General features: G+C 38.6%; 2 protein-coding genes across 3 annotated transcripts in view; both read left to right on the plus strand.

Moving 5' to 3' along the window:
• Window positions 1-14,359, plus strand: part of LOC128369398 (sodium channel protein type 4 subunit alpha B-like) — a 31,675-nt gene extending 17,316 nt beyond the window's left edge. The window contains exons 16-27 of one of the 2 annotated variants that reach the window (XM_053330436.1): window positions 2,734-3,141; window positions 6,092-6,127; window positions 7,085-7,223; window positions 7,369-7,523; window positions 7,636-7,809; window positions 9,708-9,830; window positions 10,825-11,097; window positions 11,340-11,393; window positions 11,479-11,620; window positions 12,093-12,193; window positions 12,375-12,645; window positions 13,128-14,359. In XM_053330436.1, coding sequence (XP_053186411.1) covers window positions 2,734-3,141; window positions 6,092-6,127; window positions 7,085-7,223; window positions 7,369-7,523; window positions 7,636-7,809; window positions 9,708-9,830; window positions 10,825-11,097; window positions 11,340-11,393; window positions 11,479-11,620; window positions 12,093-12,193; window positions 12,375-12,645; window positions 13,128-14,359 — 3,108 coding nt within the window. The remainder of the gene's footprint in view (window positions 1-2,733; window positions 3,142-6,091; window positions 6,128-7,084; window positions 7,224-7,368; window positions 7,524-7,635; window positions 7,810-9,707; window positions 9,831-10,824; window positions 11,098-11,339; window positions 11,394-11,478; window positions 11,621-12,092; window positions 12,194-12,374; window positions 12,646-13,127) is intronic. The other variant, XM_053330435.1, reaches the window with a different exon arrangement.
• Window positions 14,360-20,689: 6,330 nt separating this feature from the next.
• LOC128369400 (zinc finger protein ZFMSA12A-like) lies at window positions 20,690-24,678 on the plus strand. Its single transcript, XM_053330438.1, has 7 exons — window positions 20,690-20,839; window positions 21,441-21,643; window positions 22,091-22,183; window positions 22,278-22,370; window positions 22,476-22,586; window positions 22,667-22,799; window positions 23,008-24,678. Exons 1-7 carry the CDS (start codon window positions 20,836-20,838, stop codon window positions 24,330-24,332), a joined length of 1,962 nt encoding a protein of 653 aa, XP_053186413.1. The 5' UTR covers window positions 20,690-20,835; the 3' UTR covers window positions 24,333-24,678.
• The last annotated feature ends 464 nt before the right edge of the window (window positions 24,679-25,142 follow it).

A 25,142-nucleotide genomic window follows, 5' to 3' on the forward strand; every position in this document is an offset into this window, starting at 1 on the left:
GTCTGGACAACATATAAACCATCTGTTGTCCATCCTCAGTCATGTATTATCTGCACATGCTGTCGTGCTAGCCACAACAGACACAGTGTGCGTTGGAAGGGCTTCATCACCTTCTCATATTCAACAGGGCTGAAGGTTGTATCTACTGCCAATGAACTAACCTAAGTATTGTACAAAGGCAAGGCAGCTTTACTTATATAGCGCATTTCATACACAAGGTTGCAGCATAAAATAATGATTTGCTTTACAATCATTAAAAGGACATGCAGTGCAAATGAAAGATTAAAAATTAAAGTGCTTTAAAATAGCTCAATCATAAGCACAGGAGAAGAGAAGTGTTTTTAACCTGGATTTAAAAATGTTCACAGTTAGGGCTGAGTCCAGTTCTGCTGGTAGTTTGTTCCAGTTGTGTGCAGCATAACAGCTAAAAGCTGCTTCACCATGTTTAGTTTGAACTCTGGGCTCAACTATCTGACCTGAGTCAGTAGATCTCAGAGCTCTACTGGGTTTATATTCTACTAACATGTCATTCATGTATTCTGGACCTAAACCATTCAGTGATTTGTAGACCAGTAGCAGAACTTTAAAATCTATTCTATAGCTGACTGGGAGCCAGTGTAAAGACTTTAGAGCTGACTGGGAGTCAGTGTACAGACTTTAGAACTGACTGGGAGCCAGTGTAAAGACTTGAGAACTGACTGGGAGCCAGTGTAAAGACTTGAGAACTGACTGGGAGCCAGTGTAAAGACTTTAGAACTGGAGTAATGTGCTCTGATCTCTTTGTTCTGGTTAAATCTCGAGCTGCAGCGTTCTGAATGAGCTGCAGCTGTTTAATGCTTTTTTGTGGGAGTCCAGTCAGAAGACCGTTACAGTAGTCAAGTCTACTTGAGATGAAAGCATGAATCAACTTCTCCTGGTCTGTTTGAGACATAAAACCCTTTACTCTGGATATGTTCTTAAACTGATACTGATACACGTTTTTAGAGAGAGTGACTCGAGATGTTTACTGACAGCAATCCTCTTCTCTTTATTACCAAAAACAATCAAAGGATCAGTTGAGGCCAAAGAGTATTCTCACAATCACTCAAACCTTTGCAGCAGGTATAGATTTTCACACATGATGAAACACAACTCACATGTCACTGCATGCAGCTGTTCCAACACCAAATAGTTAATCTGTGTGACAGCTCTGTTTGTACACAACTGCTGTCGCTCGGTGTTGTAGCAAGGATACGTATATTTGTTGGCCCACCCATATGGTGATTTGTTGTCCAGCTGTGTCCTGTAAGCTAACGTTAATGAGAACAGATAACAAAAAATCCCACAAGTCAAACAGCGAGCATTAGCAGCATTTATTTATAGTCAGTGTAGTTTTACTTTGAATGTGGCGTCATTTCTGAGCTGATACTTTAAATATACCAAATCACATATTATACTACTATTTCAAGCTGAGTTTGTGTAAAATCTAGTTTTTATCCTATTATCATTATCATGACCTCTTGCTTGTATTTCTTCTTACTCTATTTTTACTTGAATTAGCCAGAAAAATGTATTATGCAAGTCTGGGCTCACAGTGGGTTCCGGGTCATGATGAGAACATATTAAAGTAGTATAATACACTGAAATATGAGCATCATTTGGACAGCGATTAAATCAGCTTTGCCACATAATTGTTTTTGTTTGTTTGTTTGTTTGTTTTTAATGGAGCAAGGCTTTGAGTGTGTGAGTTCAATGTGGTTCAAACACCTGTTCCCAGCATGCTCTCTGCTCCCTTTTCCATTAAATGCTAGTTTGTGTCACATTTAATCCTATGCTCTGAACTATAACTGTCTTTTGGAAATGATTTAAAAACCTATTTGTTGAACTCCATGATTGTCCATGGTCTTTACATAGCTCAAAATGACAATTTCGCTTAAAATATATTTATAGTCTGTACATGATAAGACATCCTCTATCCTGAGATGCATATAAGGGAACACTCCAACACATAAAGGTGTAGGTTTTCACACTGATGTAACTCATCGCATTAAATATGCAGTACCTCCTCATTTCAGCAGCATTGAAAAAGTGAATGAAACCACCAAAAGAGCCCACTGTGGCCTCTTGTTTAAACCTTCTGTTGCAACATTTACTCTATTGCCTTGTTAGAACGAAGACCAGATCACAACAGTGCTCCTTATGGAGTTCAATGGACAGAAACCTCCTCTGCATATGAATCGTGGGAAAGCTGTTTATCCAAGGGATTATCCAGGATACTTAGGGGCGAGAAGGTCGAAGGGCATTCATCACTAATCATCTGCTCATACTCCCCATCTCTGACTGGCTCAGTGGCTAAAGATGATCCTTGTGCACCAACTGTGCATGTCACACACGCACACAGACACATGCTCAAACATACATACAGTGCAGAATGTTTGATGCTGCTGCTCTCTAAGCTAGTAAACAGATTACTTAGGAGTCAGATGCTTGGAAACTTGAGTTCAGAACAGCTGAAAGTACCAGAAGCCATATGTGTCTCTGAGGATGTTTGGGTATATTATCCTCCTGAATTTACAATGAAGGATTTTCCAGTGTTTACAAAATATGTGGGATATCTTGTCATGCATTATCCTTCAGCTTACAAGCTAAAGTACGCTCAGGTTGGAAAGAAATATACAGAATGTACAGAGAGGGTATATTCTACATAATCTCAGCTCTTTTTTTGCATCAAATACAATGTTTGTTGGCCAACAGGTGCTGAATCTCTTCCTGGCCCTGCTGCTCAGCTCCTTCAGCTCAGACAACCTCTCTGCTCCAGATGAAGACGGCGATTTGAATAACATCCAGATTGCCATTGCCCGCATCCACAGTGGCATGTCCTGGTTCACCACGAACATTACCGACCTGTTCAATCGCAGTTTGAAACGCCCGCAGGAGAAGGACAAGGATGTCAGTCAGTCCTCCATCAAGCTGGTTGGCAACCACGTGGAAAGCAATGGAGGGATTATTGGAAGCTATGTAGAGAAAAACATCATACAAGAGGAGGACAGCTACATGACCAACCCAAACCTGACTGTTATTGTTCCCATCGCGCCCGGAGAGTCAGACGTGGAGTTTCTGGAGGAGGAGGAGATTTCTGAGTCATCAGATGATGAAGAAAAAGTAAGTCACATCACCAGATATGTGTTTTTACATGAGACCTGACCTGTGGAGAGGATGTTTAGTTTGCACAACTTGTGGATTGAGCTACTCTTCTCCATACCTAACAGTTTCTATAAGTTCCCAATGTGGGCAGCTTCATAAAATCTAGGAGACATAATTTACTCAAGGGAACATTAACACTTAATCACATGTGCTTTCTAATAGGTGAAATGTTTGAACATCCAGATGTGTAACATACTCTACAGTGATGTCTGTAGATGTCTGATGTCTTTTTTGCTTTTGACTGCTGATGGAACCCATGTGCTGTGACATCACTGCTATTGGTGAGGCCAGATGCTCAGAACTTAGAACACTCTCACAGCAAAGAAAGATGCAGGTTAATTCCACCTCTGTGTGTGTGGATTGGAAACTTTAATTGAACCATATCCAGGCTGGGTTTCAGCTTTCTGCCTGGTTCCCAACAAACAGAACATGGCAATGAATTAAAAGCATATTTTAACAAACATGAATGCTGCTAACAACCTGAAATCTCTCAGTAAATAGAACATACAATACAAAAATGTCATTGTCATTTCCTAATCATTTTTGAGTACAACTATGCCATTTGGGACTAATTATAGGGCAAATTCATTTTCTTTTGAAAGAACTGGCCCATTTAAACCCAAGTCAATATTCATTCATCAAATGTTCACATTTTTGCATTTTCAGCCAACCTGCTATGCTTAAAAAAGACTTACAATGTTTACAGGCAAAAAAAATCTTAATTAAAGGAATAGTTTGTAATTTTAAAAAAATCCTCTAAAGCTACCACCAGCAGCTAGTTAGCTTAGCTAAGCTGTACTGAAACTCTCGACAGGGTTGAGTAACTTCCTGTAGACTCAAGGACGTTACTAAGAACTAGTTTGCCATATAATTCCCAGTAAAAACCCCAACATTTCATTTTTACACTTTGTTTTTTGTACAGACAAGATAATGAGAAGTTAAATTAACATGCTAATCAGTGAGCTATAGAGGTGCTAATAGACAGATTTTGCTACCTTTAGACCAACCAAAGCTTGACGTCTCCCCCTGCTTCTAGTTTTTATACTAATGTAAGCTAACCCTAATCAGCTGCTTACTGTAGCTTCATATCTGCCATACAGAGGTGAGAGTTAATATCAATCTTCTCATCTAATTATCTGCAGCAAACCTTTTTTAAAATCTTCCCTATTATCAATAGTAAATTACATAGGCTACATAGGCAGATATTGTTATGTAATTGTTAGGAAATCCTGGACCCATAAATGAAATTGTGTATTATGTTATATTACTTATTTTAGTGGCTGGACTTTCTCTTTTTGCAACTGCACCCTAATTGCAGTTGATTTTAAAAGCTTTAGAAAATTTTGAGAAGTTGTTTGAAGAAGTTTGAAGTTAGTTCAGCATACTTAAATGATATATTATTTTAGACAAGTTGTTTATTCATTTGATACCTTGTGATGCTTCCATAAAATGTTATCCCTTAACGTTCTCTCAAAGGATTCATCATTTTTGTGTTTCATCGCTATGACAACCTGTGTCAAGTGAAATAACATCCGCCGAGATGGAGAACTTAATCATTTCCCAGTTCTCTGGTTTTATTTGCTGCTGTTCGTGTCATTCAGAAGGAAAGCACAGTGAGGGGTTGATGAGCAGATGGAGGAGGGATGCTAGGCTGTAGAGATGGTGGGGGTGGACAGTGAAGAGGACGTTAGTGCGGAGGCTTTCCGGACACATAATCTGTTAATCTGTATGGCAGACAAGGTGAACTCTGACTGAGACCAGTGCCCTGGTGAGAGAAATATAACTCCTGAATCCAGATTTTTGAACTACGGAGTTAGTAAGAGTTCATGTCACTGAGTTGGACAATGGCAAAATGATCGGAATAAAAAAACAAATCAAACAGACCTACTCCTAATTTATTTACATTGTTTGCAATTATTCGAACTGTGGAAATGACTGGATTGAGGAGCATATTAAAGATGATGCTGGGACAGTTTTTTAAACTATAGCTGTCACTGATACGCTGTTATCAGCCGCCTGTCTGTCACAGCCATGTGTCTGCACAATAATGTCTGGCAGTGGCCTTTTTCATGGGGGACATTTTAACTTGCACAAATGTAAATAAATGAAATGAATGATGGCTGAGTTCCATTTGCAGACGAGTTTGCATGTGCACACTGAATGTTAACAGACCCATTGTTAATGTTATTAGTTACGCCTGTGCTTTTCCTGCCATGATAACTCAAAATGTCTGCTGCACCCAGATGTTCTCACCTCTGGTTGATTACACCTCTGCTCTGGTTTAAGGGGGGGTGGAGCTAAAATAGGAACTACATGATAATCCCATATACTTATGAAAATGTTGAAGTTGTAATATTTTCTAATCCAAGAGATGCACAAACACTTCACAGGAGAGTGAGTAAGTGTCAATGCTGAGAGGAGGTCTATTCAGGTATGATAACTGAAAGCACAGCTGTTAAGGCCAGAGGTAGCTGAGCTAGAACTGTTATATGCATTATTTTTATTGTTATATATTATCATTCTGTTAGCTTACAGACCACCATTTGCTGTACAAGCTACACTGTTACATGCACCACAGCTGTTTGAATGTGGGTGCAGCAATGTGACGAGGTGAAAGGATAATGAATAACCACCACACACTGATGAGTAAAATTAGATGATAGCCCTCACCGCCTCTCTCTCTCTCTCTCTCTCTCTCTCTCTCTCTTTCTCTCTCCACCTCTCGCTCTCTCTCTCTCTCTCTCTCTCTCTCTCTCACTCACTCTTTATCAAACTCCTTATTTTCTCCCTGTGTCTCACTGTCATTTTCCACTCCAGTTCCTCCTGTATTCCTCCATCTCTGAGTGTCCTGCGGGTCAGGGGTTGTTAAGGTGGAGGGTGTGTCGGTCAGGCCTGTTCTCTCTGGCAGGCATTCAGCAGCAGGCCAGATGTGGAGCCAGGCCCTGCAGAGCAGATTAAACTGACACAGCTGAGCAGAGCTAGACAGGAGCAGGCTGAGCTGAGCGGGCTGCAGTCTGGCGCTCTCTCTTCCTCTTTTCCTGCCGAGCTCCACACCACACCACACCACACCACACCAGAATTAGGTATCAGGGGAAATAGAAATGAAAAAAACAAAAAAAACAACTCCTCCTCCTCTTGCCCTCCGCCAGCTTAGCTGGGCATCAGCAGCTGCTCAGTGGTAAAGAAAGCTACAAATTACACACATAGAGCTCCAGATACGCACAAAAAAATCATACGATTGTGGCTATTAAGAAGTCGCTCACTCTAGTTCCAAGTTTTTTCAAGTGACTCACTTTATGATGAACAATGTGTGCCTCTATGAAAACTGCATACAACACTACACTGATCCTGCTGTTACACTGGATATAATGTCGACTCAACAAAATGGCATCATTCTTTCCTCTCTGTCTTTGAGCCCAAAGAATGGCGATGGTGGTAATCTTGTCTCCGGGTCCTCTGAATGCTCTTTAATACTAGATTAGACTTCATACCATTTTATAGGATTGAAGCTGCACCTCTGTCCTATAAATCATGTTAAATATGTTCCCGTTACAACACACGGAAATCTCATCAAAATTGTATTAAGGCTCAGAGGAGATTGAACAGCAAGGCAAGGCATCTAGGTGAGCTGGCCTTGATGGGATGAATTGGGTTGAAAGTGTAAAGCATATTGCACATCTGGCCACACCTCTGTCAGTGATGTCATAGCTGGTGTTTTTGCAGGCAAATGTTTGTTAATCTACGCAGTCTATGTTCTGTGCTTTAAATGAATTATAACATGGTATTGATTAATCCTGATCATGTTTCAGCTTCACATAATTGAGAGGTTCATGTTCACAAGACCAGCCCATAATATATTTAACTTTAATAAGATTATAAGTGAGCTATTGGTTGGTAATAGTGCAACTTTTTCACTTCTCAGGAGAATATCAGCCTGTCAGAGGGCAGCACAGTGGATTTAAGGAAGCCTGGAGAGGACATGGACTTTTTAACTGAGCTGATTGAAGAGAGTATGGAGCCAGAGGAATGCTTCCCAGAATGTGTGTATACAGTTTCACATTCAGATTGAGAGTTTTAACAGTACAAAGACTGTAAAAATACTGCATTACAAAGCTATTGTAAGTGTTGTGATGACAGTTGTTCTGTCTTTCATATGACATGATCTGTGTTGGTTTATTCTCACAGTTTGCATGAGGCACTGTCAGTGCTGCAACGTGGACACCAGTCGCGGACTGGGACAGGCCTGGTGGAGACTGAGGAAGACCTGCTACCAGATCGTTGAGCACAGCTGGTTTGAGACCTTCATCATCTTCATGATCCTGCTCAGCAGTGGGGCTCTGGTACGGCAGCTTGATATGTTGCTCTTGGATGTTAAAAAAAAGAAAGAAGGTGTGTGGGGGGGGTGTTTCTGTGCTTGATCCAATTTCACATTCCTGTCCTGTGTTGCTGCAGGCTTTTGAAGACATCTACATTGAGAAGAGAAAAGTCGTAAAAGTGGTGTTGGAATATGCCGACAAGGTCTTCTCCTACATCTTTGTGTTGGAGATGTTCCTCAAGTGGATCGCATACGGCTTCAAGAAGTACTTCACCAACTACTGGTGCTGGCTCGACTTTCTCATCGTAGACGTAAGTGAACATTTTGGTGAAACTCAAGTGTTTTTGAATGGATACTGTGAACGAAAGATCACATTTTGAGAATTCCAGCTGAACTGTAATCCCTCTCATTGTAGCTGAAAGTAGCTGATATGTTTTCATGATTGTGGGACTTACAGTGTGGTAAGTGTCATACTTGCACAGGAAAGCACTTGACAGTTCATTTATACTTTTCAATAACTGGCCACTTTCTTGATCTAATTTCAACAAAATCTACTCAACTGTTTCAGGACCTAAAAGAATTAAATAGAAAGATTTCAGATAACTAAATTACACGCTGAAACAGTTGTTACATTTTATCTTATGCCAGGATCTGGCCAGACAAATTGAAAGAAATCCTCCAGCGATCAGAGTCATGTTACAGTTTGTGAGCATCTCCATGTACACTGTTGGGATAAGATGGATGTGGCTCTGTAGTGTTTAGTCCATCCAAAGTGCCCGTGGCGTGCAGCCCGAGGCCTGACTTGACTTCCTCTGATTTCACCTGCTGTTACACAGATTGCCACAGACCGCTCTATTGTTAGGGTAAGTTCTAATTAGTAGGTCCCAGGTGAGTATGAGCTCCGGGAATGACAACGTCTGCATCTGCATCACAAATGCTTCTGTGTTTCCTCACTTGTAAGTGCTTTCTGTTGTGATATCAAAAGCCACCGTCTTGTTCCCAAACAAATACAATTCTTTTTTTTCTTCCTTTTTTTGATCAGTTCATGATTCTTTCAATCAGTTGATATTACTACAGGACCTTGGCTTTTATATCAAAAACAAATGTAGTGCCATGTACTCTAGCATTTATCTACAGAAGATCTGGTGTATAAAATGTTGCTAAACAGACATTTATTAGTCTTATTTTCAATTCAGAAATGTACCGTTTGAATTCATGTCAAAACTGCTGTGCCTGACTCATGTACTGATTGTTACTTGTTATGTCTATTTTGAAGAAAACACAAATTCTGTTGGTCATTGTAAAGATTGTCAACTCTCCACTTTATGCTTCTCTCAGTGAAAAGTACCATCCTACTTTTCTTTTTCTGTGTTTTTGTATTTTTTCTGTCTGTACTTTCTTGGAGCCAAAGACATCTCTTGTCCTCAGAAATAATTTTGAGTATCTTCTTTAGATATATTGAACTGACACATCTATAAATAGACTTTTATAAAGAAATACAGACCATTGGGACCTTATGAGCCCTAAATTGTTTTAATGAACTTATTGGATCAATTGGATGCAAATTGGGAAACAAATTTGGCAAAGACAGATTTGTTAAAAATTCTTTATAAAACTCACTCTATTTGATATATATACATATAATATATGCATATATAGCTGAGTATGCATGCATGGACTCATTTTGTGCATGTGTGCATACTTGTCTGTGTTTTGTCATCTTCAGTCATGACATGAGTTTTTTTCATTTATATCATGCCATTATCATTCCTAGCTGTCATCTAAGGGCCATTCAACAGCGGAATACCATTTTGTTTTGTCTGTTTTGGATGTAGAATAGAGTGGAAGTCTAAATTTGCGAAAAGACAATACAACAACCAAAACCAATCTAAACCTCAAAAGTTCAGTAATTGTGTTCCTAACTGTGGAATGTCCCAAAATACACAAAAATCTCTAAAATATGGCTCTTCAAATGTTTTTCTTCCTGTCTTTTATTATGTTTTTTTTTTTCTTTTTAAAATAACGCATTAAATTACGCAGAAAATATATACAGTTCTTGGTATTAATAAGACTGTATGTGTCCTTTATAATAATGTTACCCTTTGAATTACAAGAAGAACACTGTTACTTTTCTCCCAAAGGTTTAAAGTTGCATTTAAATTCATTTAATGATTCTCACAGTTGAAATCCCTTTCTATTCTCCACATAGGTCTCCTTGATAAGCCTGGTAGCAAACTCACTGGGATATTCAGACTTTGCTGCTATCAAGTCTCTGAGGACCCTCCGGGCTTTGAGACCTCTCAGAGCTCTGTCCAGATTCGAGGGCATGCGGGTGAGAATAAAAAGTTCTGCTCTACACTGATGAAACAAACCACCATGCAGGCTAGGTTTACTTTTCATATCATGTACATGTTTTAAAGAATCTTAATTCCTTGAAATTTTCAAGAAATATACACTTTAAATTAAGAATATTGGACATTAATAGCTTTTCAGCTGTCATAACTATGAAATTTAGGGATATAGAATATAGAGAGGCTTGATGGCAGGCTGATTCAGTTAAGTGTCAACCCAAAGACAACACAAACCTGCCTTCCTCATACTTAAAGAATAAGTCTGTTTCTTTGCTGTTAGAATCTGATAAAGCTTTTAACTCTGTGCTGTAGAGCTAAAGCTATCGATCACACATCATTGAGTCATACCAATACACTGAGTTACATGTTCATTTATTACCATGACCACATACAAAATCATTTATTTTATGTCATTCCCATATCCACAGTCCTGATTCTATAAATACACCCAACCAAATGGTAGCTGACAATATATCCCAACAAATGTATATGCTTCTATTTAAGATAAAACAGCCCAGTTGTTTTAGGAAATTACTGACGCTCTTTTTTTTAATTAAAGCTTTGTATTTGTGACTCTTTTATATAATGTGCTATATGTATTACACTGAATCACATTGACAAAAATTAAGTTGATAAAAGGTAACCAACAATGTCCAAGCAAGACTTTGGATGGACTGTGGAAGTCAAAAAATGTTTAGAGTTGGACTAACACATGTTGTTTGACTTTACAGTATATTAAAATACGAAATATTAGAATATTGCCAGCCTTATCCTTTAAATTAGTTTGTATGAATGGCTTCAAGTTAAAACTTTTAGTAATTCAAATTGTATATTATGTATATTATGAGCTTTGGGTAAAATACAGAACTAGACAAAAAAAGATTTGTTTAGTGATTCTGAGGTTTTGAGTGAAGCTAATAGAGACATTTTGAGAGTTTTTAGAGACAAACCTGTTTCTTGTTCATTGATCATCAGGTGGTCGTGAACGCTCTCATAGGAGCCATCCCCTCCATTATGAATGTGCTGCTCGTGTGTCTCATCTTCTGGCTCATCTTCAGCATCATGGGAGTGAACTTGTTCGCTGGCAAGTTTGGGAAGTGCGTGAACAAAACAGGCTTCATCCACAGTATCTCTATAGTCAACAACAAGTCAGAGTGCCTCTCCATGAACGACACGCAGTTCTACTGGACAAAAGTGAAGGTCAACTTTGACAACGTGGGCCTTGGCTACCTTTCCCTTCTGCAAGTGGTGAGTCTCTCTTCTCCTTTGAGTTTATTTAATCTGCCAGCAGCCACCCCCTTTGTGCTCGTGTTCTCAGTCACTACATCTGCCATCACAAGAGACTTTCATCATGGTGGATCTTTTAAAAGACACTACTCAAACTGTCTGGGGTGGCAACAAAGCAACAAGCTGTCATATATATTATAATGTTTTTTCTCTAAAGTCAATACCCAGATAGTAATGTTGTGTCATATTGTATTGTATCGTAGGCTACATTCAAAGGATGGATGGAAATAATGCATGCAGCTGTTGATTCAAGAGGGGTAAGTGTGTCTTTGTGCTTCCAGGACTTTTATTAAAAACATGTTACAGTAACTACAGTAGACTAACTAAACTGGTTGCTTGCAGGTGGAGGATCAACCCATCAGAGAAATAAACCTCTACATGTACCTTTACTTTGTCGTCTTCATCATATTCGGCTCCTTCTTCACCCTCAATCTTTTCATCGGTGTCATCATTGACAATTTCAATCAGCAGAAAAGAAAGATGAGTATTTGCAAAGATTTATTGGTATTTATTTAAGGTATGGGTTACAGCTATGAAACCGGTTCAATAATTAAAAGAGTTTGCCAGTGGTCCACAGGCTGTTGGTCCGGACTGGTTTTCTATGTCGATGATAGTTTGTCCTATTGGTACGGAGAGGGTTTCCAGAATTTACTGCCGGACCACTAACTGGACTTTATTTTCTCATTGGGCATTTTTAGTGCTGTTAAACAGGACATTTTTACTGCTTTAACCCAAAACATAATCTTTTTCCAACCCTAAGTAAGTAGTTTTATACCTTAACACAACCATTTTAACCTAAAACATGGGAAAGATTGAAACAAAAAAGTTCTTCTATTTTGAAACAAACTTGATCACATAATGATCACAATCAATACCAATGTGCATGTGTAATAATTCCTGACCATCAATAAATAAATACCAAAGATAATGTTAGATATTGTATTTATTATACTTAGGTGGACAGGATATCTTCATGACTGAAGAACAAAAGAAGTACTACAATGCTATGAAGAAATTAGGATCTAAAAAGCCTCAAAAGCCAATACCAAGGCCTGCGGTAAGATATCACAGTTCACGAATGAAACACATTTTTCAAATACCGATACTGTACTTTGCTTTACATTTCTTTTATAATTTCTTATGATCATTAACCTCTGTATATTGACATGCAAATAAAATATTATATAATTGACGTTAGACCTGCTGACTGAATCACCATATGTATTTCTTGACCCTAGAACGTCCTCCAAGCGTTCTTCTTTGATCTTGTGTCCAAGCAAGCCTTCGACATCATAATCATGATGCTCATCATTGTCAACATGGTGACCATGATGGTAGAAACAGACGAGCAGTCAGAGCGCATGGAGTCCATCCTCAACAAAATCAACCTGGTCTTCATCGTATTCTTCACCACCGAATGCCTGATCAAGCTCTTTGCCCTCCGCTGTTATTTCTTCACAGTTGCATGGAACGTCTTTGACTTCGTGGTGATTATTCTCTCCATTGTGGGTAAGTTAAGAGGACCCATGATGTTAGTAAAATATAGTAAAATAGTTATATTTTTATGTTTGTTTACCTGTTGTTTGTGAGAGGGACATCTCAAAAACCTCTTTCAGAGAATTTCTTAACATTGTGAGAAAGGGGTCTTGAATATTTCTTTAATTTGTTTTATAACTTTCACACTGTCTAGAATCAAACAAATCCACATACAACATATGATGCATATCCACATGCAGAATGAAAACCTCAGAGGAGTCAGGAGTTCTTATGTCAGGGAATGCCTCAAATCAACATTTTGTGGAAATATTCTGAGTTGGTTGATGGTTCTCTGTGGGTTTAGCAACCTCTTTCACATCACACATGGTTATTATGATCCATTGTTAATGTTAAAATATATCAGTGCAGCATTACAGTAAGTATATTAAAGTGTATTTTGGTGTTTTAACATCTGTTTTAAACTATTCCTGGTTCATCTGTCTTTCTCATTTCAGGGATTGTTCTTGCAGACATCATTGAGAAGTACTTTGTGTCTCCGACCCTGTTTCGAGTCATCAGACTGGCAAGGATAGGGCGTGTACTTCGACTCATACGTGCAGCCAAAGGAATAAGGACTTTACTCTTTGCCTTAATGATGTCCATGCCTGCACTGTTCAACATTGGCCTCCTGCTTTTCCTCGTCATGTTCATCTATGCTATCTTCGGTATGGCAAACTTTGCCTACGTGAAAAAACAAGACGGGATTGATGACATGTTTAACTTTGAGACCTTTGGGAACAGTATGATCTGCCTTTTTCAGATCAGCACTTCGGCAGGCTGGGACAACCTCCTGAGCCCTATAATGGCCAGCTCCCCAGAGGAGTGCGATGTAAACTTTGTCAATACTGGCACTATTACTCGGGGGAACTGTGGCAGCCCCTCGATGGGCATAGCTTTCTTTGTTAGTTACATAATCATTTCTTTCCTCATTGTGGTAAATATGTACATAGCTATAATTCTGGAGAACTTCAGCGTTGCCACAGAGGAGAGTACAGAGCCTCTGAGTGAGGATGACTTTGAGATGTTTTATGAAGTTTGGGAGAAATTTGATTCTGAGGCCACACAGTTTATTGAGTTTTCCATGCTATCAAGCTTTGCTGACACTCTTTCGGAGCCACTGCGCATCGCCAAGCCCAACAAAATCAAGCTGATCGCCATGGATCTTCCCATGGTCAGCGGGGATAGGATCCACTGCCTGGATATCCTGTTTGCCTTCACAAAGCGGGTCCTGGGAGAGTCCGGTGAAATGGATGCCCTCAAGCAGCAAATGGAGGAGAAGTTCATGATGACAAACCCCTCAAAGATTTCCCACGAACCCATCACTTCTACACTGCGCCGCAAACTGGAGGAGGTGTCCGCCATCATCATTCAGAGGTGTTACAGGAGGCATCTGGTCCGCCGGCAGATGAAGCAGGCATCCTACCTCTACAGACAAATAAATTATGAGACTGTAGTGGATGTGGAGAACGCTCCAGAGACGGAGGGGCTGATAGCCACCATGATACAACACTATGGACCTGTGGAGGTGGAGGTTGAAGAGACAGCAGAGGCCACTCTAATGTCCTCACCACCATCTTATGACAGTGTGACCAGGGCAGCCAGTGCCCTCTCTGAGGTCGTCAGATCAATATCCAGAGACTCTGAATTTGGGGAACCTGGTGAAAACTATGAGGAAACTTTTCTTTGAGACTTGATTGTGTGGAGTGTGTTTGCGTGTTTTTTGTTTGTTTTGTTTACAGCAGAGAATATAGCTCAAAATGAATCATGGTCAAAGAGATGAACTTTTTTTATATATATATCTTAGCAGATGCCGAAGAAATATACAATATGTTTAACTAACTCAAATCCTCAGTTCAAACTCAAAGGACTCAAAATCAGTTTTGTTTGATATAAAGTCACAACCTCCACGGAGGAGTAGGAGGGCTCGGAAGTTAAATTTGTCCTCACACCATCTTGAAAAATTTAGATTTGGCAGATTTTATAATATATATTTATTATATATATATATATATTTATATTTGATACCTGAAAAAGAAGTGGAATATTTTGAATAACAGTATATAATACACAACTAACACGTTACCTACATTCACTCAAATATCACACAGTTTGTTTAACACATCAGGAAACACAAACTTAACTGCAGGAAACCTTTCTGAATGTTAAATTCTAATTCATAATTTTCAGTTAAAATTTAAAATTTGCTGCAAAATATTCATGAGGAGTGATTGTTCAGACATTATACAACTGTTAGACAAGCACTTTCATATTGTTTCATAGAACTAATAGCACGATGGCCACCTCGTGGATCTGTGGTGTTCATTCGTTGTGCCACTACAAAAACTGATCAATTTTTAAGCTTGATAACTAGCTAGCAAAAAAGCTAATTCAATGCAGTCACTGAAATCATTTTTAACAGGTGAGTTTATATAAATCCTTTTTTGTGTGTGCAAAAATCCCTAAGAACATGTACAAAGAAATTTGTATGTCGAGCAAAAAAACATTTACACCTTGAGGCAGTGGATGAGAGTTGGACAAATATAATCTTAGTCAACTAAGTGACCAAGAACGAAAGAAAGAAAGAAAGGCACCTTTTGATTGGCCTTTTGATTTAAAGTTGCTAACGTAGAAAGATAGCTAAAAAAAAGGAAATGCAGCTAAACGTTAGCTGTATTTCTTGCACAAAACATTTGAGAGTTTGTAACACTAGATTCAATCAGAGTATTACTAATCAGTTTTTTTATGGCAGAAATTATTCATGAAAAATGATGATTGTAAAAGAATGTTCTGCAACATTTCCTATTCTTTCTCTTCAACAGTTTAAAAGGCTTTTACAGTTGCTCATAAACCAACAGACAAACTAAGAGGTTGTGTCTGAAATAAATCTCTATTTATTATGTAGTGCACTACATTTACTCTCGACCAGTTTATTTGCGTGTCTGAATGCTGAGTGTGTAAATATGACTATACTATGTAGTGCCATTGAAAATGGAATGGAACAAAAAAAAAGTAGTGTCCATGGCATGTTCACCACTTTCTGTTAACAATTGCACAGTGCAACGCTCCACATTTTGAAGGTGTCACACAACTCAACAGCTGATGGTAATGACACAAAATTATGACAGTTAGTTGGTGTCCAAAATCTTGATTTGCTGCTCATTATTGAGTGAAATATTGTTGTTGAACTATTATTGAGTGTCTATTGTAGGGAGTAGAGAATGAGTGAATAAGCAAGTGATTTCTGACACAGCTTGAGAATATTGAGTATTTGATGGATAAACAGCACAACTTCCCACCAAACATGGTCGTAAAGCTGCAGGCTATATGAGCAGTTAAAGCTGAGAAGTGAATTAGCATTCGTGATGTGGTTGTCAGGTGTTATCGACAGGATTTAAACCAAAGCTCACATTCCTCATAAAATATCCCAATTTAAATAGAAAATTAATGGGGGGGTGGGGTCTAATTCAAGAAAAAATATATATGCCAAAGTAAGTCAAAATCAGGAATTATATGCACTTTGATTGAAAGGGAGGGGGTGCTTTATATTGTAAGTAATGGTAGAGACTTGGCCCCTGATTAGAATAGCATTAGGTGTATTAATTTAATTGCACAACAGGATGAAATAAAGAAAAGCACAACTTCTTGAAATTATGTCATTCAATAGGTACTGCCACTAATATGAAGAAAAATACCATCATGTTTGTTATGTGAAAAAGTACAATTTCCAATTATTTTGTCAAACATAGCACAGTGCGAGTCCAACATGTGTGTCGATTACAAAGAAGGGCTGTGTGTTCGAATAATCCCTGAATTATGTGCCTGATTTTGATTGTTGTCCGCACACTTCTCTGAATCTCTTTAGACCATTTAGTTTGATCTGATGGATGTGGATTGGAAGAGCATGAATGCACTGAAAGCTCATTTTGTAATTAACTGTGTAAAGAGCTTTGAGGCTGTACATGTAAAACTAATTTTTACCTATTTTTTGTAATGTATTTATATTGACAGACCATTTCAGTGACTCTCATGATGGCCATAACAGGATACGATCAAATTATATAAATATACTGTGTTCATTTTTATATAAAAAGACTCTCCTTGAGAACCTGATTGTCTGTATTGCATTTAGGTTTATCATTTCATTGACTGCTTTATTAAATGGTAATAAACCTCTTTTCCATATTTGTGGGTTTTCCAACTCTCCGTACAGTAAAAATAGCTGGGTGACATGTTTTGGATTGTTCTGTGAATTTAGCCAAATAGTCTATTGCCGTTGCTTATTTGAATGTTTTACATTTATAGATTTAAAAAACTGTTACATACTTTGCTGTGCCATAAACAACAAATCAAGGCAGCATTTAAAACTGCAGTATCTCTCCACTTTCACATGAGGAATCAGTTACTGTAGCTGATTTGACCTCATTACAAGGCAGGGCGCTGTTAAATCTCTCTGAGTCCATGTGTATAAAAAAAGAAAAAAACGGACAGATGTGCACAAACCTCTGCATCTACATGGCTGTCTGTCCTTGTGAGTGTATTGCCCTTTAAAGCTTGAATTTGTTTATAATGCCTCCACAAATACAGCACAATCACATAAAACCCTTCAACAATGTTAACCTGTGCTGAGTAAGAGATAATATATACTTTATTGTCCCACAGGGAAATTTGTCTTGGGCTCCAAGTTGCTGCATGACACAACACACTGCACATACACACATAGTACATAGATCATACATACTCATGCACAAACATGCTTAAATTCACATGTGAGACAGTAGCTCTTTAAAATAATAAAAGGTAATAAAAATACACTGGTTTTAAATAATAATAGTACATATAATCAAACCAGATAATATATAATTAAATCACAATATTTTAGACCCCACACAAAATCATATAGTACTACCACTTGTTGAATGTTGAATGAATGATTGCATTTTCTGCCTGCAGGTAATAATTCTTTCTTCTCCAGGAAGACGCTATGTTGCATTACAAAGATGCTTTGTTTGCTTAGATTTTAGTGTTGATTTAAAGTTAATAGTTGAGCACTCCCACATTTTTAGTTTGGAAAAAAATCATCAAGGGTGCCAATTTGGATTTAGCCCCAAAGAGATTTCCTCTCTCTGGTTGTCGGGGTGGTCAAATCCAACTCTGACCAGCTGGGATAGAGGGATAATCTGTGTGTAAAAAAAAATCACTTGTTTTAATTACACACTCACAGACACACAAATGCACGCACTCTCTCTTTCTCCCTTTCTCTCTTTCTCTTTCTCTCTCCCTCTCTCTCTCTCTCTCTCTCTCTCTCTCTCTCTCTCTCTGTTACATACGCACATGCACACACACACAAACACACATATATACAGTACACATGCAGACATACATGCATAGACACACTTTGCCATCCATCCTCATAATAGACAGATGCTTAATTTGAATTTAATTTGGGTTTGTGCGTGAGGTGCCAAAAAAAATGTCACTTGACTGAATGTGACTTGGTAATTGATCTGATTTTTAAACGCTTGGACATGTGGCGGAGATTAAAGCTTCATCAGAGATAGAAAACATTTTTAAAAAGATTAAAAAGGCACTATGTCTAATTACAAAATGGACCAGCATACAGTAAAAAACCCCAATGTCAATGTAATACATTACAAATGGTCTGCATATAATATGGACATGCTAAACTCTAATACACATTTCATGAATTGCATGTTCTATTTGTACCACTTATTTAAGTAAACAAAGGTTGTGAGTCACACTGTGACTCATCATCATCAGTCAGAGAAGTCAGTGGGAATGTAATATATTTTTAACAGGATAGTCTTTGTGTAAATGTGTCCAATGTTGGTGTGAACTTAAATATGTGAAATGTGTTTGAACCAGTCAAAGTCAGTCCAAAGAGTTTACCAGCCACTTTTACTGGAAGAGCTTTTCAAAAAAAAGTTACATTCATTTTAAATAACAGCCATGTTTGCAAGTTATCATCCCTGTGCTGTAGGTTGTCTGTTGGAGAGAAGAAAGTAAGAATCAAGGTTGGCCTTGCTTAAAGGGGTCTGATGAAGAAATATCTGTGATTTTTCTTATTCTGACAGATACTTACTGCCACCCCTGTTACAAAGCCTTCACTGCCACCACCAGGAGATTTATATACCTACAGATCAGTTTGAAAATGGCATGAGGGAGCTTGCTGGCCCCTTGTAGGTGAAACTCCCGCAGGTACACACCAATCAGTCAAAACATTAAAACCACTGATGGGTGAATAACATTAATTACCTCATTGCAATGGCACCTGTCAAGAGGTGGGATATAAAAGGCAGCTTGTGAATAGTCAGTTCTTGAAATTGATGATTTGAAAGCAGGGAAAATATTATAATAGGGAGAGTGAAAGGATCTGAGCAAATTTGGGACTTTGACAAGGGCCAAGTTGTGATGGCAGGATGACTGTGTCAGAGCATCTCCAACACAGCAGTTCGTGTGGGCCATTCTTGGTACGCAGTGGTCAGTACCTACCAAATGTAGTCCAAGGAAGGACTACTGATGACCCTGTGACATACCTTGGGTCCTGGCATTCATGTGGGTGTTACTTGGACATGAACCACCAAAATATTGTTGCAGACCAAGTGCATCCCTTCATGGCAGCAGTATTACCATGAAGGGATGTATCTTTTGGAGTCTATGACGAGTCAGAGGTGTTTTGGTGGCATGAAGGGAGCCTACACAATATTAGGCAGGTGGTTTTAATGTTATGGCTGATCGGTGTATATGGACAGAGAAACTACAATAAGGGACATAATAAGAGGAAAGGATAATAAGCCAACCACATTAAATATTATTAATGACCAGAAAACATGAGGTAAAGATTTCAGAGGTATGAATAAGCATTTTGAAACAGAGCTCATTAAAACAAATAGATTTGCTGCATTGTTACACTCAACTAAAATGCTATTTAGGCACAGTTTTGCTGTATTTGTATGTCATGTAAGTATTTCCAGGTTATGTAACTTTACACTTCACTACATTTCAGAGGGCTCAAAAATATATTTATATATTATATTATAAATATATTATACTCCAATATATTTATTTGATGGCTAGAATTGTTTCATACTTTGCAAATGAAATGTGTTCCACAGCCACACAGGTGTTTCCAATCATTTTAGCTGATTATAACGCTGGTCAGTCATAATGTGGGGGAAAGCTATGTGTGATGTGTCACCAAATTGTTCAGTAAATGTGCACACTATTAAGAATAATAAAGGTGTAAATTGTCTGCCTGATCAGATACAACAAAACCAATAGGAGGCTGGGGGAGATCTCAATCAAGTGCATTTCACATACACCAACACTACCGAATGGTCTAATTAGATAATAAGTGAAAAAGACTCCTTGCATGTGCCAGAACATTAAACTTTTACATATACAAAATAAAGGATGTATACAATATGATGCCTTCTTATTGATTAAACTGCAACAGTTAATTAATTGTTTGGGATTTATTCTAATTAGATAAGCTACAACATTAAAATGTTGGTATGCTTTAATACATTAAGTGACAAATCAAGATTACATAACAATATATCACTGACAGGATTCCCTTTGATTTGAAAATTTTTAATTTTGAGGGTTTTCATTTTATTTTTTCTGATAATAGGCTCCTGCATACTTTTAGTTTATTTAATCTTGAAAGTTAATTATTGGCCTTCAAGTCAGCAATTTGTTAAAAAGGAAAAAATATTATATTTTTAAATAAAATATATTTAATATATATTTTATTTTTCTCACCATAACTCTGACATCACTGTCGTTGCGTGATTATTTACTTTTTTATCCTGTCACTAATAAAACACCAATAGTTAATTTCATATTCGTCTAAATGAATAAGCCTAATGGAGATTATGAAATGATATGGATATTGTACATCTGTTTCTGGTTACTGCAATGTAGAATTTAGACGCTGGGTGGCGGTAGAGCAACAAGATGTGAACATAAAAATACAATACGAAGAAGTAGAGTCCTGGAAGTGGTCTCTAGCTGCATTTAACAGCGAGGCGTTGATTAAAATCTCGTTTTTATAGCTACTCACTGTAGGAGGAAGAAACGTTTTAATTAGGAAACACTCCTCTGTGTCCACTCAGCTGTCACAGCTCTGTTCGGTGGAATAAAATGGGTAATGTTTTGTGTTTTTCAGGCGCCGTGTCAGTTTGTTTTGATATTGTTAGCCTGTCTGCTAATGTTAACTTCCGTGATTTGACTTATTAAAGTGATAAAAAGTCATCATTTCGATACATATAACACCAGGGGAGAAGGTGTTGCAGTTTATGCAAACAATGATTTCATTTTGAAGGAAATAATGACCAGAATAAGTATGTTTTTCATGTCTGTGACACTGCTATGTAACAGTCCATTAGTTTATTATTATATCCAATGATAATATCTAAGAGAGCCAATGATAAAACAGTATTTGGCTACTGCCTCTTTTAATGCTAACACTGGACACACCCAATGAAAATGAAAAGAGACTAACTTAAATGATACTTTTAATGGCACTTTGATCTTCATTAAGTTTAGTTACTCTTTTAATTCTTTTGAAAACATTGAGATTAGATTCTCTTATTCAAGAGAGACCTGGTCAAGAAGGCACACACTATTAAAAAAAAAGAAGAAGAGCTGAACAAACTTGAATAATCATCAGCTATCTGACAATATGGCGATTGTACATTCTGGTATTTATGCTCAGGAATAATAATGCTTCTCCTTTGTCCTTGCAGAGGGTCCCCTGCCCATGTCTGCACTGAGGCTGCTGGTTCCACCTCTGCGGGTGATGTCAGCAGTTATGTGGAAGGTGGTCCACCTGAGGAATGTAAATCATTACGGGAAAGTGGAGGAGTTTGTGTCCTTAGTGACTGAAGCTATCCCTGACATCTTGACTAGCAGACAGATGAGGCTTCTCACTCTGGGCTTAAGAGCGAAGGTAAGAGATTCAAATGCTCCATATTTGCCTGGGAATGATGTGACAAGCTTAAAATTAAGGGTAACTGCTTGTTTTAGGTTTGTTGCTCCTGTGTACACCATTCTATTGCAGCCTATTTATAATCATCTGACACTTTGGTTTTATCTTGAAGGTATGGCCCTGTATTTATTTGATTTGCAAATGCAAGACCCAGCACAAGTAAAAGCTTAAAAAGCAACTTAAAATTGAACTCCTGAACTTCCTGCACGTTCAAACTTAAAGAGGTCACATCTGTAGATGATTCATGAGACAGAAACATGTCTTAAAGCATTTTATGTGATTAGATTGTTCTGCTATGCCTGTTTGTTTCAAACCTGTATTTCAGTGCATTTGGCAGACAGTTGGATGGACATGGAGGAGCTTCTTCACTTTTCTTTACTATCAGTGACTGTTCACTGTATTTTCCAGATGACTTTACAGATGTTAGGTTCAGAACAGTCAGAGGATCTCAAAAGTGTCAAAACACACTTGGACAACCTTTTGCCAACTAGCTCAAGACAGGTGTGTGTCATTTTTCCTTGATTGACGTTGCTTATCATCTGTTTAAGAAGTGATTTGCTTATTTAACACATGGACTGTATGTGTTGCTTTGCAGGCTGATTCAGCAAATGAAGCTCTTGAGGCCAACTTTGTTAGGTTTGTTCAAAGACTTTTGGAGGACCCTGAGGGAAGAGGACACTTCCTGAAGGTGTGTCTCTGCTTTGGTCTCGCAGTTAATTCATTCTAAAATAATAAGTGCAGTATCACAAGACTTCACAGTCATCCTTTATGTTGAAACTCTTCCACCTGACAGGATGTGTTTCCTGTGAAGTACGGGCCTGACTTCGACAAAGCGCTGGAGACTGTGGTTTGTGAGTTCTTCACCAGACTGGACGCAATGCTGCTTATTCCAGACTTTAAACAGGTAGAGAGACCACAAACCAGACCAGAGAGTTACATGGTTCCAGCTCAGCATAATAACTCAGTTTTGTTTATCTAATAAAGACCGCTATGTGGATCAGCGATACACCTTCTGTGCCGGAGGAGTACATGCAGTGTGTATCCAAAGCAGATGACTTCAAAGTGCTGCTCAGAGGCGTGAAGAAAAACGGAAAATTGGCCAGGATGAATGCCAGTGGTAAGTCTGCCTTCCTGAGATATTGATTAATAATTAGTTTATTGATAAGCAATTGGAAAACATGTAGTGGTTCCAGGTTATTATATTTGAGGATTTTCTGTTTTCTCTTTTTATATATATATATATATATATATATATATATTGTAAATGCACAAAAACTAATTCAATACTTTTTTTTTAATCTTTTTCATTTTCTCTTTACAAACAGCCCCCTCTCCATCAGAGCAGCAGCTCTTGTCATCTTTATCCCTCACTCCTTTGTTGAGGGAGACCAACACATCCCATCAGACAGAGGATGACTGCAGTCCAGAAAACTGTTCTCTGAGCACCACAGATGTGGATGTCAGCACAGTAACATCTGAAAACCATAAAGAAGGAGGCAGCGACAGTATTCCTGATGTTCACAGTGTTGATTATGATAACCAGGCTTCTGCTACCTGCCAAGCTCCCTCTACATCTGCTGAGAGCCTTGTGTTGTCCGGCTCTACCATTGGCCCACCACGGCAGAGAGTTGCACACAAATGCACTCAGTGTGGGAAGTGCTTCATTTACCGTTACGAGCTCCTGGAGCATCAGAGGCTCCACACCGGAGAAAATCCTTACAAATGCTCTCAATGCGGAAAGGCCTTTAGGAGGACCTCTGATCTATCCACTCACAGACGGACACAATGCACAAAAGCTGCTTATATTTGCATCAAATGTGGAAATAGCTTTCAGTCCATACAGGAGAAATTCAGGCATCAGTGTGTTCATAATGTACAAAAGTTTGACTGTTCTCATTGTGGGAAAAGCTTTAAGAAAATGTACTTGCTGGGTAAGCATGAGCTGACTCACACCCAGAACCGGATCTTTACATGCAGACAGTGCGGGGAAGTGTACTCCACTATGAGTGAGCTGAGAGCCCACCAGAAGATTCATCCTCCGGAGCTGTCCAATCAGTGCATGCAGTGTGGAAAGTTCTTCAGCTCCGTGGCGTGTTTGACAGCCCACGAGCTGCGCCACAGACAACAGAGAACACAGATTTGTGCGCGCTGTGGCAAAGCTTTTAAGAACAAACACGACCTGAATCTTCACATGCGCAGTCACACAGGCGAGAGGCCATTCCAATGCACATATTGCGGGAAGCGTTTCTCCGTGTCGGGAAACCTGAACATACACATAAGGACCCACACTGGAGAGAAACCGTACCTGTGCTCCGACTGCGGTAAGGCTTTTGTTTCAGCCGGCGAGCTGCAGATACACAGACGCACCCACACGGGCGAAAAGCCTTACAAATGCACTGTTTGTGGGAGAGGATTCACCATGGCTAGCAAATTGACACTTCATATGCGTGTGCACACTGGGGAACGGCCTTACATCTGCACCGAATGCGGGAAAGGATTTTCACGTGGCAGCGAATTGAAAAAACATACCATGAACCACACAGGCATCCGACCCTTCGCTTGTCAGTTGTGTGCAAAGACTTACACGTGCCTCAATCACCTTAAGAGACATTTGAAATCTCACAGTGTGGTCCAAACACAGTCGACCTGATACTGTCCATTTCCATGTTGCCTTTTCCTCAAATTAATATATTATTTATGGGCCTAGCCTGTTCTGATTGTGGTGTTGACCATATGCAGTGCCATGAGTTTAGTACTCACTTTCTCTTTCCAGGACTATGTTTGTGGAAGTTGTTGTTTTTTATTAACTGACTGATTGCTCTTCCTTTTTTGTTAGATCATAAGTGCAGTTATTGGGCCTGACATCTAAGTGTGTAATATTTCTCTGATGTCTTATGTTAAAATGCTCACTGAGGAAATGTTCTCTTGTGCCTATATTTCAGTTAACACTAAACAGTTAACACTACTTGTCAGTGTCAGTGTTGTTCAATGTCAGTATTCTCTAAATATTGAATAAATCGTAAAGATCTGCAGGAATAAATCATTTTATTGAAATAGCTCATTTGTCAGGCAGACAGCAGAAGAATTTCTCTTAAATTCAACATGAAACACCCCCCGTTTCATTTAGTTCAGTAATCCCCAACCTAGGGGTCGAGCTCCTCCAAAGGGTCACCAGAAACCTGAAGTTCTGATACACAAATGTGTTTTCAGTTTTTGGACTTTTTCTCCAATCTTTGATTTTTGCTGAAATATTGGATCATTTGAACATTTATTGAATTGAAACCACATGAAAAGTTTTTTTTTTGGGGGGGGGGGGGGGGGGGGGGTGGAGCTGCCTGTTAACAACTCATAGACATCTGAAATGTGAGCCTGACTACACACTGCTTTAAGTTGTCAAAAGCCAAAAAAAAGGTTAGAAACCACTGGTTTATCTTTAACAATGTGTTGTATTTTAAAAGCT

This window comes from Scomber japonicus, chromosome 12 (assembly GCF_027409825.1).
Source record: "Scomber japonicus isolate fScoJap1 chromosome 12, fScoJap1.pri, whole genome shotgun sequence".
NCBI classification, from domain to species: Eukaryota; Metazoa; Chordata; class Actinopteri; order Scombriformes; family Scombridae; genus Scomber; species Scomber japonicus.